At 49.9% G+C, this 13,792-nt stretch overlaps 1 protein-coding gene across 1 annotated transcript; it reads right to left on the bottom strand.

Annotated features, from left to right (window-relative positions):
- Positions 1-4,197: 4,197 nt before the first annotated feature.
- On the bottom strand, positions 4,198-6,653 carry LOC125550268. Its single transcript, XM_048713231.1, has 4 exons — positions 6,536-6,653; positions 5,462-5,595; positions 5,141-5,366; positions 4,198-4,798 (listed from the first exon to the last, which is right to left on the bottom strand). The coding sequence occupies exons 2-4, from the start codon at positions 5,531-5,533 to the stop codon at positions 4,617-4,619; spliced, it is 480 nt and encodes a 159-aa protein (XP_048569188.1). The 5' UTR covers positions 5,534-5,595; positions 6,536-6,653; the 3' UTR covers positions 4,198-4,616.
- Between the last annotated feature and the right edge of the window lie 7,139 nt (positions 6,654-13,792).

The raw sequence follows: 13,792 nt of genomic DNA on the forward strand, positions 1-13,792 counted from the left end.
ATGAATATTGGCAAATGTTTGAAGTACGTACAAAAAAGAAGACCTTGGAGCACATCAACGGTATTAAATAAACAGTCAGTATAAAAAGACTAGACCAGTCAGCAGTGCTCACTTTGTGAGGGATACAAACTGTCAGTATGTATCTTTTAGATAGATCTTGCGTGAGCATAGGAGTTTATTTGAAATTGCATGCTAATTTTTCCAACACATGGACCGATCGAAGAATGAAGTAGTCAGTGCAAATTAAAAGATATAAAATATTTCTCAAAACAGGCAGTATAGACAGACGGAGATTAATGAAATGATTCGAAAAAGACTAGACCAGTCAGCAATGCACTTAATGATGGATATGGTCTGCAACTCTGAAAGTTATCTGCTTATCAAGCACAGAGAAATTTCATAGTGACAGTCATATCCACCACAAAGTGTAATGCTGACCGAGCTTAGTGCATCTGAACAAAGCAGCTATTTAAGATGGTCACGTCGCTCCTCAAGAAGCGAGGTGGGACTAAACCACCAGCTATGTCTGCCGAGTTCTTTTTTTCGAGAACTCGGCAAAGCTATGAACCATGGAATTCCGATAAAAAAAATAAATATTGGCAAATGTTTCAAGTACAAAAAATGAATATCGTCTAGGAGCCAGCGGTGTTGGGATCCCCGGATCTCGTCGAGGTCGTGGGCTATGGTGGTTGGAGGTCCATCGGCACTGGTCGTTTGGATCCTCAGATGGGCGATGGAGGCAGGGAGACGAAGACCTTTCTTCTTCCTTGTTGGTATGATTTGCTGCTGCTGTTCTTCTCCTTTCTCTGCGCTGATGCTGGTGGGAGATCCTGCTTTGTCCGGGCGGATGGCCCGGCCGCGGTGCTGGACCGGTCGGATGACTCGAGTTCTCTTCCTTCCGGAAGGGACACTTTTTGCGGTACTCAAAGCCAAAGATGGCGATGACTGTTGCAGGTGTGTTGGATTGATGTCCATGCCCTCTCAGCGCTGGTGTCAAGAAAGGAGGAAGCAGCGTGGTGGTAATTGTATCGTGGTCGAAGATGATAACCTGTTTGCGACTGGTTGCAGATCTTTCTGCTGCAGGGGTCTTCTTTCAAGATTCAGCAATGATGACACAGGGCTCCGGAGATCTTCTTGTGTTGTGGTTGTCTTAGGGTACTCTAGGTGTTCATGGTCCTTCATGTTTGCGTTTCAGTGTGCTTGTAAGGGTCAACTACTTTGTACTGATTTGTGATATGAATGAAAAATTCTAAAAAAAGATAAAAAAAAATCTCATAGCACATCAACGGTATTAATTAAACAGCCAATATGATTAAAAAGACTAGACCAGTCAGCAATGCTCACTTTGTGGGAGATACAAACGGCTTAAGATAAGCAATTTTAAGTAGAGAAGATTCATAGTGACAGTCATTTCTTCCACGAAGGGTGCAATGGTGACAGTAATTTACTGTGGACGACGCGGCTATTTAAATTGGTCCGGCCGCTTCTTAAAATCCGAGGTGGGACTAAACCACCGGCTTTGTTTGCCGAACTCTTTCTTTTGGGAACTCGGAAAAAATATGCCGCGTACCGATTCGTATAGGTGTCGTATTCTTCAGACAAAGTGTCTAATTCTTCAGTAAAAATAAGATGCAGGTCTTCAGGGTCTTGGCACTCCTGCGACCGCGAGTGCCGAGTGGCGTGTCACCGTCCAGTGCGTGCTCCAGGCCGGCTTGGCCATCGCCATGGCGCGGCGGAGCTGGTGCCACACCTGTGTTATGGTTGAACAGGGAGGCAGCGGACGCCGGTGAGTGGCATAGCATGTCGTCGTCCGCGCACGCTTCCAGCGGGCATCATCGCTGGCGTCTCAGCGGGACGAAGGGCGGCGTGGCGACACCAGAAGAGGCTTCTTGGGGATGCCTGGTGCTGCGTCGTGGCTGAAAGGGAAACCGGAGGCGAGGGCGGCCCCGAGCGGCCTGTCGGCGTGCGCGAGCGCTCCCGGCGTCTCGGTGCGGCACGGCGGATGCCCGTCATAGCAAGGCATGGCGGCGTCAAGGACTGCTAGCTTCTTGGCGACCCATCCCGTCGGCGAGATGGCGAGCGTCCTCCGGTTCTCTTCACCTGGGCTCCTACGGTCTCCTACCACGCATCGGATTTGGGATTCCCAGTTGCGAGTTGCAATGAAGCCCCCTGCCGTGCAGCCGCCTCCGCATAGATCGGTGGTGCTGATCCCGTCCGTGTCACCAGGTGCCGCCACCATGGAGCTCGCCAACCCGACGAGGGACGGAGTTGCAAAGAAGTGCTCCACCCGGCCCGGCCGCTGCCCCACCGACCTGCGCTGCCTCGCCGCGCAGAGACCCGCTGATCCCGATCGCGTCCACCGCGAAGCTTTCCGTCGTGGCGAACGGAGGAATTCCCAAGAGGTGCTCCGCCCCTCCTCCGTCGCCATGCTAATCCGCGCTGATCCCGCACGCGCCGGCTGCCACCATGAAGCTGCCTGGTTCGGGTTCGAGCACATCCGAAGCAGGGTACAATAAGAAGACGTCGTCCGCACCGATCCTGCGGCGCTGTTCGTCCATCTCGGTGAAGAAGGGCACGTCAGTAAAGGTGCGCACGCTGCTGGCAAACCTGCCGACGGGGGAGCCCCTCGTCCTCTCGCGCAACGTCGTCGCCGTCTCCGACGCAGAGGATGGCTACATTGAAGTGATGTACAATGGCGATCCATCTCGAGCCGTGCGCGTCGCCAGGGGCCGGATCAAGACCATGCCGCTCACCCAGTGAGGACAAGGACGGTCGTTTGGTTGTATTGCCCAGCTTGCCCATAGCTAGTCGTTTGGTTGTGCTGCGGGCAAAGTAGCTCATCTTCACAGTATCCAAATACATCTAGCTTATAACAAATGCATCAACAGTACAATATCGTTGAAAAAAAAATCAGTGAAACAGAGAAATGACTACAGGAAGATCAAGTTGTAAATAGTCATGCAAAAATTCAACGCAACTTGATGATTATAAATTTAACACACTTTGCAAACACACTGACTGAAAAAAATTTGAGTAACAAGCTTATTTTCCAGGAATGAAAAACTGAATGACATCATTACATGCAAGTATGAGGCATGGACATTATTTCCCTAGGAGACGATGCTGGAAGACATTCAAAATAATCCTAAAAATTTACAGCAAAATGAATCACACGTCAGGAGCAACATGAATGTGTTCAGGAAAGTTATCACCGACCCAGCGCCGCACAAACTCTTGAATAGCAGTCATCGGCCTCCCTTTCAACATGGACGCCACTTGTTCATTGGTGGCCAAAGACGTATGTAGTGCAAGTCGGACAAAGAGAGGGTATTCTTCCATGTCATCAATTATTTTGAATAAATTCTCATTCGGGTTGGTCACATGTGTGAAACGCATAGTATCCGACATATCACGCAGAGACCGCGTCATGTCTTGAACTACACTCTCCTCACACTTCACCCTCTTACCTTTACCGCTTTTGCCGCGTCTGCTTCGAAGACAAGCTTTCATTATTGGTGTCATCAGGAAGACAATCTGAATCATATTGTGTTGCAGGATCAATCTCAATATCAATCGCACGCTTCTCGGTGTCACCAATAAAATCCTTGTCACGAGCATGAACACGGTCATAGGGTGTTTGAAGGACCGTGAACTCCCCGGTAGCATGCTTATCCTGCAATATGAACTCCATCTCATCAAAGTTGGCAATAGGCACATTGATATATTTTGCCCTTTTGTCTTTGTTCTGGAAGAGAGAAGGAAGCATGAAAATGTTAGTTATAGAAAATAAAACATAATACAAGATGGAAATATAGTTTGACAAAATTTAGAAGTAGTGCTCACGTTCTTCATTGAACAACTTCAGTTTCATCATATAATATTATCTTGTTGACATCATCAAAATTGGCACCGCTTAAGTTCTTCGCCTCTAGTATGATCTTTCATTTACCTTTCAGCTTATGGAACTTGTGATAAACTTGCCTTTGTGTGAAGGCGGTGGTAAACTTTGCATTGATTTGTTTTGCACACTCCTCCTGATGTGTCTCTTTGAAGACAAATTGTTCTCCCTCAGACTGAATCTTCTCCTTGTAGTAACGTAGCATTTCATCTACAACTTGGGGCTGCCACACCATGTTATTACCTACCATATCCCTGTGGCATCAATTAAATTTTATAATTCAAAGACAGAACAACACCTCTGAGATGCATATCGCATTGCCACTCGTACCAAGGGAAATAAATCATAGTTACAAGTTGAAGAAAGAAAACACACAAGTTGTTCTTCTAAGTGGCAATGCAACTTAGAATCAACAAACTCATACATAAAGCTTGAAAAAAATCAACCACGTCTAACATTATGCCTATTTCTCCACATATTGGCTGCCATGGTATCCCTATCTTTAAGCACCTCCCTTTGTTCCTCACGTAAATCCCGTTGGACACGGCCAGCTGATCTTGGATATTGCTCAAACCAGTTGTGCTCACTGTAGACTAGTTCATCAGGACCCCCGTTTAGTAATATCCAGTTGTGAAGGATACAACATGCTATGACGACTCATATACTTGTGAAGGAAAGGGATAGTAAGGCCTAGTTGTCAGAACTTTGAAACGGTTCTTTAATGTCCCAAATGCCTTTCAACGGTTGTACGAAGGGATGAGTGCCTTAAGTTGAATAGCTCATTCTGGGTGCGGGGTCTATTATTACCCCTCCATTCACGCAAATGATATCGAGTTTGACGGAACGGTGGTAGGAATTCTCTCCTAGCTGCATAACCCGCATCCGCAAGATAGTATTTACCTAACATGACATTATCAACAATTAATCACTCATTCACTCTATATGTTCTATGTTCATACTCCCTCCGTCCGCGAATAAGTGTACTTCTAGCTTTTGTCTTAAGTCAAAGTTTTAAAACTTTGACCAACTTTATAGGGAAAAATAGCAACATTTATGGCACTAAATTAGTATCACTAGATCTTGTTTTGAAATGTATTTTCATAACATATCAATTTGATGTCATATATGTCACTACTCTTTTGTACATAGTTGGTCAAAATTTTAAAACTTTGTCTTAGGACAAAAGCTAGAAGTACACTTATTCACGGACGGAGGAAGTATGTAACAAATGCAGGAGCTTACCTTCAGGGACTCTAAGGCCATTTGGATGCTCAAGAGAATGTCGTAAAACAGTTGAATCGTGGGCTGAACCTTCCCAGCCCGCACAAACATAAGTGAATAACAAATCAAAGTCAACCGCCGCAAGAACATTTTGGGTAGGGAATGGTTTCCTGCCACGAAATCTGTCGACTATCCGAGATGGAACGTTACATGGAACATGTGTACCCTCAATAGCACCAATACAGTCCTAAACATCCAAGTAACAATTAATTAGTAATACACCTACTGCACTATGAAATTATTTTAAAATTTATGGGTAACTAGATGGGCACTATACTATACCTTAAAATACGGATCAAATCGTGGGTTGCCTTCAATCTTTGATGGTGTATCAAGTGTTCGATGCCTAAGCATTTCTGGTCCAAGTTTCCCAATTGCAAATAAAACTCTGTTGAAGTGACGACTCACTGTCTCACCTGACCTTGTGAAATGGAAACTAATGTTGATATTTTTCTTATGATGCCCTACTGTAGTGAGGAACATGGCAACTTGCTCCTCTACAGTACAATGCCATGTATCTTTAAGTGGACCCATACTCCGTAATTTATCACACAGTTTGAAGAACACTGATTTTTCCATGCGCAATTCGCCAATGCAGTGTTTCTCCTCACCGCAATACAATTTTCGTAGATATGCCATTCTTTCTTTATTTCTCTCTAATAATGAGTATCTTGTAGGGTGACTAGAGTTGCTTAGATATATGATAACAATATGCCACTACAAAAGCACTAAAGAACGCAATTTTTCTTTTAATTTGCGCACTGTCGTCCATCTATAAATAAATCAAAGAAGATCGAATATTAATAACCCACACAACACGTAGTATATACAGTCTAGGACTATCGTAGACAAACCTTTGTTGATATAAATGAAAATAAGATGCAGGCACTAGAAAATACATATGCAGAACTAATGAATCAGTTCAGATGCCTGCTAAGTAGATAGCTCTGTATGCATATTCAGTACAAACCAAATTAAGGATTCAGATGCAGATGCATCATACATGTTCCAGTAAAATCAATTCCTGCCATGCACTCCTATAAGCTACTCAATTGGAGTCTGGTTTGGAATAAAAATCAAGAGCTGGGTGCCTGCCAACAACAATATCCTTCCCAACCGCAACGCCACAGTGGCATTATACTACAGTTTGCTATCACCTTAGCTGTACCAATCTAATCCCAAAGCCAGGTCACCCAACAAGAATCCAGCCTTAGATAAGATGATGGGGAGTATAGAAAGATAGTATTTATGATTTGTTGCTTCTAGTACTAATCAATTCCTGAACCAGCTGATCTATTGCCAAGAAAAGTGCACACACATACACAGGAGAAATCAAGAGATGAGGCGGACATAGACCTGAGCAAGGCGGATGGGGGCGGACGAAGACTTGAGCAAGGCGGATGTAAGCTTTCCCTGTCAAATCTGATGCGCCTTCAGCTAATCGTGGAGGGCAACTTGAGCCAACTCGCTCGATTTATCTCTGCAGCTTCGGAGGATTTCATTGAGATGAGCAAAAATCGGAGGGGAAAGTGGAGGAGGAGGTCGGAGTGGAGAACGTAGATTTAGGGATTTGTTGCAGACGGACTTATCCATCCGGAGAGTTCCGCCTAGATTTTTTCGCGCGTTCTGGCTTTGCCGTCGAGGGCGACCCGAATCGGCTCTCCCCGCGGAGCGAGGATTTTCTAGCCGAGCGATGCTAGATGCCTCCAAAAGCTAGAATATATTTGTGCTACCAAACGGCAAGCCTAGCCTAGCATGGCAAAAACGACTTTTGCCAAGAAACCAAACGCACCCCAAGTCTCCCGCTACTGAGGAAGCTCGCGGAAAGGTGTGGCTGCTCCCACTAGTTCCTTGTAAGTTGTAGTAGTGACAGGGAATACACGAAAGATGTCTTCTTGCAAGTTTTTTTCTTGCGGGGGCCTCTTACAAGTTTTTGGGTCATGGAAGGCACTGACAGGTTTGTGTGGCGGGGAAAGGCTAGCCAGCCAGTCAACACGTAGCATCTGAATGTAAATCTCAGGAGTCTTGGATCATGCGCTCCTATGATGTAATGAATTTCTCGCATGAATGGAAAATTGTTTACTTCAAATTGTTTGGATAGACCCGTGACAAACTAAGCGGCAAGCATGTGTGATGCACAATACTTACTTGATTAAACACTTTGGATTCATGTTCATGCTCCTCATATCATAACCCAAAGGGGCGACGGATTCTACACTTTTCACATCCATAGTGAAGTTGTTGTACGTGCAGCGGACTCTTTAGTTAGCTTGAAATAGTTCTGTTGCAGGTACCTGAGTTTGTTGCTATCTTGTTACCTTTGTGCCTTCTTGTAACCAAATCTAGTAGTAACATGTACGCTTTATTTCATTTTTCTGATGAAAGGTATCATGATTAAAGTTTTTTGTCCGCCTGCCGACCCATTCATGGCCCATTTAACGTTGGCCCGCGGCGAACAGAAAAGTCGGCCCAACGCGCCGACCCAAACGGACGCGCGTTCTCTTTTTGTCCGCCTGCCGATCCATTCACGACCCATTTTTAATTTGACTAGTTGAATGCCTATACGTTGGCACGGGACAATATAGAGATGCTAGACCGAGTGAAATGATAAAAGAAATATGAACGCATATGCCAAGCAATGTATGCCTCTGGTTTACTATTGTGCCGTGCCAAATATTGATGTTGTTCTTCGGTTTTCGCTTTCCGCAACAACCAAGTACCACCCACTCCTTCCCCATGGAACATCTGCTTTCGGCCTCATTTCGTGAGAAAAAGTTACTCCCTCCAATCCATATAAATTGACGAAATTGTACTAAAGTAGCGTCCATCAATTGGGATCAGAAGGAGTAGTGTCTTTCTACTATCATCCCAACCTAAATGGCGCATCAGCACACAAAATATACAGTAAAAAATTAAGATATTGATTGTACTAAATAATATTGAAAACCTGCGAACAAAGCCACAACTGAATAGGAGGCAAACATTAAGATCCATAATTTGTTCAAACTTGATAGATGAAATCTATGTTATCACTTGTACAGTATCCTGAGCTGCCACACCATCAACCCACTCCATGTTGCATGAGAGACATCTCTTCCTCTCACATCAAATGTGCCAGTTCAAACTCCAATGCTCACTGTCCAAATCTTTTGATGCGAAGACACATAAAAACATCAAGTGTGGAGATAACAGAAGGAGAATGAGAGACAAATCCTGCAACCACGATAAAACATATTTCAATAAAGAAGTAACTTTTACTTTGTCGAAATAATGTTAATATTTTATTAGGTTGCATGAAAACCTCAAGAGCTAGACAACTGTTTATTTTCAGATAGGCAGCCGCATAAATTTTTTAAAATCAAGTGGTTGCTATTTGCAACAACAAAAATCAGGGAAGGGTATTAATTGATAGATGAAGCGAGGAACAATAAATGTACCAAAATTATATGAAGGCAGTGAAATTTAAGTGATTTAAGTGTTGTTGTCGGAGTAATGGGCCACGAGTAGCCTAACCCGAGCCCCCTGAGCCTTTCAACACATTAGGGCTAGCTGCGCCCCTTGAGACATCAAGAAGAAGCGCCGCCTTATGGTGGCCGACTGTCCCAAGCGGCCGGCTGCCGGAAGGCGGCTAAGCTCAAGAGGACGGCTCCAAGACGGGCCGACTTTTTGCAGGCGGCCTCCAGAGAGGCCGGCTCCTAGCCGGCGGCCCACCGCGCCCTCAGAGTCTGCGCTCCCATTAAGAAGACAAGACAGTGTAAGGCTACACTGTAGCCCATCACCCCCGTATCCAGGGTCGGGCGTGGCCACAGTGCTCTGTACAGCCGGAGATCTCTGCCCGGCGTGGCACTGTTGCCACTCCATCCCTGACGTCACTTCTAGCAGGCGGAGCCCTGTTCCCATGACGACCTGTCGGTACGGCCTGCAGGCGGTGGGCCCTACTGGACAGCGAGAGCCCGGAAGACGGCGGAAGCCTGACCAGTCGGACCTGAGGGAGGATGGCTCCCAGCAGGCGGCCCGTTCCTTCCTCGGGGCCCGTGCACCATTAACCAGATGAGACCCGGAGTGGCCACCGTGATCTCCCACCAGGCGGCGGGACTGTAGCCACGCTCCCTTGACCAAGCATGCGTCATTAGCATCGCGGCTACAGTAATCGGCAGGAGGCAAGACCCGCGAGCGGCGGGAGCGGCCTGTCGGCTCCGTACCAGACCAGTCGGCGGGTCCCACCAAGCGGCGGCCCCAGCAGCCGGCGGAGAAGCCGGCGACCAGAGACACTGACAGCTGGGACCTACACCCGGTCGGATTACAATTATACCCCTGGGGGGTAGGCCTATATAAACCCCCCAGGGCACCCATGCAAAGGGTTCCCAACCTGTTAGAACTAGACTCATACCTAGAGAAAGGAGAGAGCGTGCCTGCCTTCTTCTACCTCTAGCATACAGCTCGAGGAGCACCATTTGTACTCACTAGTGCCTTAGTGATCATGCGGAGACCCCGCAGAGTAGGACTAGGGGTGTTATCTCCTAGGAGAGCCCCGAACCTGGGTAAAGTGCGTCGGCGTTCGCGTCTACGCCTCATCCCGCTTCCAGGCACCGGCGACGTTCTACTCGCTCCCTCCATGGTAAGCCATTCGTTGTCATATGTCGCACCCAACCCCCGACATTTGGCGCCCACCGTGGGGCGAGGTGCACCGTCTCCCGGAGACCTGTTCTGGACAGGAAACTTGTTCCTTCCTGGCGAGCGCAGCCAGCCCGGCACGCCAGATGGCGTCTGCGCCGACGCGCTGCACGCCGCGGAGGTCACCTGTGCGGCGAGCTACCTCGCCGATCTTGTTGGCGAGATTCGCCTCTCCGACGAGCCCGCGTCTGATGCGGGCACAAAAGGCCCCGAGAGCCACCTCGTTAGCCTCCTCGATCAGCTCCACGTCGCCAGCGAGCCTGCTATGGACTTGGAGTCGGTTGGCTCCACCGAGCCGATGCTTGTCGAGTCTGACACGCCGTCGCTTGACGCGTTCCCCACCAACGTGGTGGTCTATGAGCAACCGCTTCCTCGCGCGGACAGCAGCGGCAGTACCGTCACGGAGGTGCTCGTCATCAGCCATGGCGAGCACTCTGGCGGAGGTGGCCAGGATCCGTTGCAGGTGGCGATGCAAGACCTGACCGCGCCCATCCCGGAAGACGCCGACGCGGAGAAGCTGGAGGCACGCCGTGTCCAGCTCGTCAAAAGCGCCAATCGACTGTCCAGCATGAGACGCCTTTCGGAGGCCTACTAGCGTGAGATGGACCGTGCTGTCGGCGGCACGCCGGCTCCTGGTGGGCCTAGCCGCATTGGCCTGATCCGGCAGCGTGGCGCGACCATCGCCAGCATGTTCGGGGCAGATCGTCCCGTCTATGCCACGCCTGCAGAGAACATACGAGCTGCCCAGGCGGCAGCAGACGAGCTCGACAAACTCGAGGGCAACGAGCATCGCCACATGACGGAGCGTGTCCAGCAGCTCCTTGACGCGGCTGCTGAGCAGCAAGAGGCTGGTTGCCGCACTGAAGCGCCCAACTGGCGAAACGATGATCCGCCTCCTCGCCAGGGCCAAGGCGCGACATCCCGGACGCCGACTGGTGGCGTCCGTGATAGGAGAGACAAGGAGCCGGCTGCCAGCCGCAACCGGACTCGCATCACCATCGAGCGTGACCAAGACGGCCGCCCAAGAGCTGTGCGGCGACGAGACGACTGTCCGCCTCCCCTCCCCGCAGGGATAGGCGCATTTCCCCGGCGCCTGTTGACCACCCGACACTCAGTGACCGCCTCGGTCATTAAGAAGGAGTCGGAGAGAACGACGCCCGCCGCCGGATCGACCGCCTCAACCGATCCCTGACACTAGAAGAAGAAGACGAGCTGGGTCTGCCTTGTTTTGGCCCCCGCATCCGAGATGAGCCCTTCCGCAAAGGGTTCATGCTCCTGAGAGATACACCCAAGTACACCGGCTCCATGAAGCCGGAGGACTGACTGGTCGACTACTCCACAGCCGTCAGCATCTCCAACGGCAACAAGCGCGTTGCCGTGAAGTACGTTCCGTTCATGCTCCAGGGCACAGCCCGGACGTGGTTGAACAGCCTGAAGCCCCACAACATCAACAGCTGGGTTGATTTCACTGAAGCCTTCATCCGCAACTTCACCAGCACGTACAAGCGGCCGCCCAAGCCTCGCCAGCTCTCCTTATGCGTCCAAGGCCCCAACGAGTCGACTCGTGACTACCTCACGCGCTGGGCCGAGCTACGCAACTCCTGCGAGGGCGTGCACGAGGTGTAGGCCATCGAGTACTTCACTGCCGGGTGCCGAGAAGGCACCCTCCTCAAGCACCGGCTTCTCTGCGACGAGCCGACGACCCTCGATGAACTGCTGATCATAGCAGGCAAGTACACCACGGTCGACTCCTCCATGAAGGCGGAAATCTAAGTTGACGCATTTGGCAAAATGGCTCCTCAAGCTCCTCGGACTCCGGCTGGCAACATCAGTCGGCATCAGCAACCGAATGACAACAAGCGCAAGGCCACGTAGCGGCTTCCACAAGCCGGTAGGTGGCGACAGTCGAAGATCAACAGCCAGAGGGGCAGCCTCCACCCAAGCGTCAGAAGGGCGGCAAGCCCAACTGGTTGCCTGCCTTCTCGTATGAGCAGACTATTGATGCCTCCTGCAAGTTCCACAATGGCGTGAAGCCGTCCAACCACACCACTCAGAAATGCCACTGTCTCACCCGGATCGCCAAGGGTGATGGACTCCCGCCTCCTCTGCCTGCCGGCCGCCGCCTCCTCCTCCCCAGTAGCTGGCGGTTCGGCCAGTTGGTGCCATACAAGATGAATAACCTGAAGAGCATGGAGCTTATGTCGTGTTCACCAGCGTGGCTGACGATAGGCACAACAGACGACAGCGACAACAAGAAGTAAATGCAGTCGCATCAGAGACCCCCGAGTTCATGCATTGGTCTGAGAAGCCCATCAGCTGGAGCAGAGCTGACCACCCGGAGGTGATGCCCAATCCCGGTTCTTATGCCCTGGCTTTGGATGCCACTTTTGCCACAGAAAGGCGGGATGCTCGCTTCTCCCGAGTCCTGATAGATGGCGGCAGCAGCATCAACATCCTGTACCGAGACACTATGGAGAAGTTAGGAATCAAACAGAGGCAGCTTCAGCCCAGTCGGACTGTATTCCATGGCATAGTTCCTGGCCTTTCCAGCTCACCAATCGGCAAGACTCAAATTGACGCCCTCTTTGGAGACAAAGAACACTTTCGCTGAGAGCCAGTCTGGTTTGAGGTGGTGGACCTTGAGAGCCCTTATCACCCACTGCTTGGCCAACCTGCTCTGTCCAAGTTCATGGCGGTCCCCCACTACGCCTACCTCAAGATGAAGATGCCAAGCACCAAGGGAATCCTAACCATAACTGGGGACTACAAGAAGTCATCTGCCTGCATGGTAGACAGCAGCCGGCTAGCTGAGTCCCTCGTGATCGCGGCTGAAAAGCGGCTCCTTGACCGGGTTGTGGCAGTGGCAGGCAAGCAGCCGGAAATGTCACCCAACCCCAAGGAGTCGGAAGCTGAGGGCTCGTTCAAGCCGGCCAAAGAAACAAAGAAGATACCCTTGGACCCGGAGCACCCCGAGAGGCACGTTGTCATAGGCGCGAACCTTGACAGCAAATAGGAAAGCGACCTCGTCGATTTCCTCCATGAGAACCGGGACATCTTTGCATGGTCTCCCAAGGACATGCCGGGTGTTCCGACGGATTTCGCCGAGCATAAGCTACATGTCTGACCTGATGCCAAGCCAGTCAGGCAGCCCTTGCACCGCCTGTCAGAAGAGAAGAGAAGAGTTGTTGGAGAAGAGATAGCCCGGCTTCTAGCAGCCGGCTTCATCATGGAGGTGTTTTTTCTCGAATGGTTAGCCAACCCAGTCCTTGTGCTGAAGAAGAATAAGTAGTGGCGCATGTGTATTGATTATACCAGCCTCAACAAAGCTTGCCCCAAAGACCCATTTACTTTGCCAAGAATTGACCAAGTTATTGACTCCACAGCCAGATGCGAGCTGTTGAGCTTTTTGGATGCATACTCAGGGTATCATCAGATCAAGCTGAACTCGGCCGATAGGCTGAAGACCACCTTCATCACGCCATTCTGAGCCTTTTGTTACCTGACCATGACGTTCGGCTTGAGAAATGCCGGCGCCACATTTCAACGTTGCATGCGGAAGTGTCTCCTCAAGAAACTCGACAGAAATGCCCACGTCTATGTGGACGATGTTGTGGTGAAGACGGAGAAGCGTGGAACACTACTAGAAGACCTCAAGGAGACCTTTGAAAACTTGCGCCGATTTTAGATCAAGCTCAACCCGGAGAAATACGTCTTTGGAGTACCAGCCAGCCAGCTTCTTGGTTTTCTGGTCTTAGAGCGCGGCATAGAGTGTAACCCTATGAAGATCAAGGCCATCCAGAGGATGGAGGTGCCCACCCGACTGTCGGACGTGCAAAAATTCACCGGCTGCTTGGCATCCATCAGCCGTTTCATCAGTCGGTTGGGCGAGAAGGCTCTTCCCCTGTACCAACTCATGAAGAAGACCACTTTTTTCGAGTG

This window comes from Triticum urartu, chromosome 1, assembly GCF_003073215.2.
Source record: "Triticum urartu cultivar G1812 chromosome 1, Tu2.1, whole genome shotgun sequence".
NCBI lineage: Eukaryota > Viridiplantae > Streptophyta > Magnoliopsida > Poales > Poaceae > Triticum > Triticum urartu.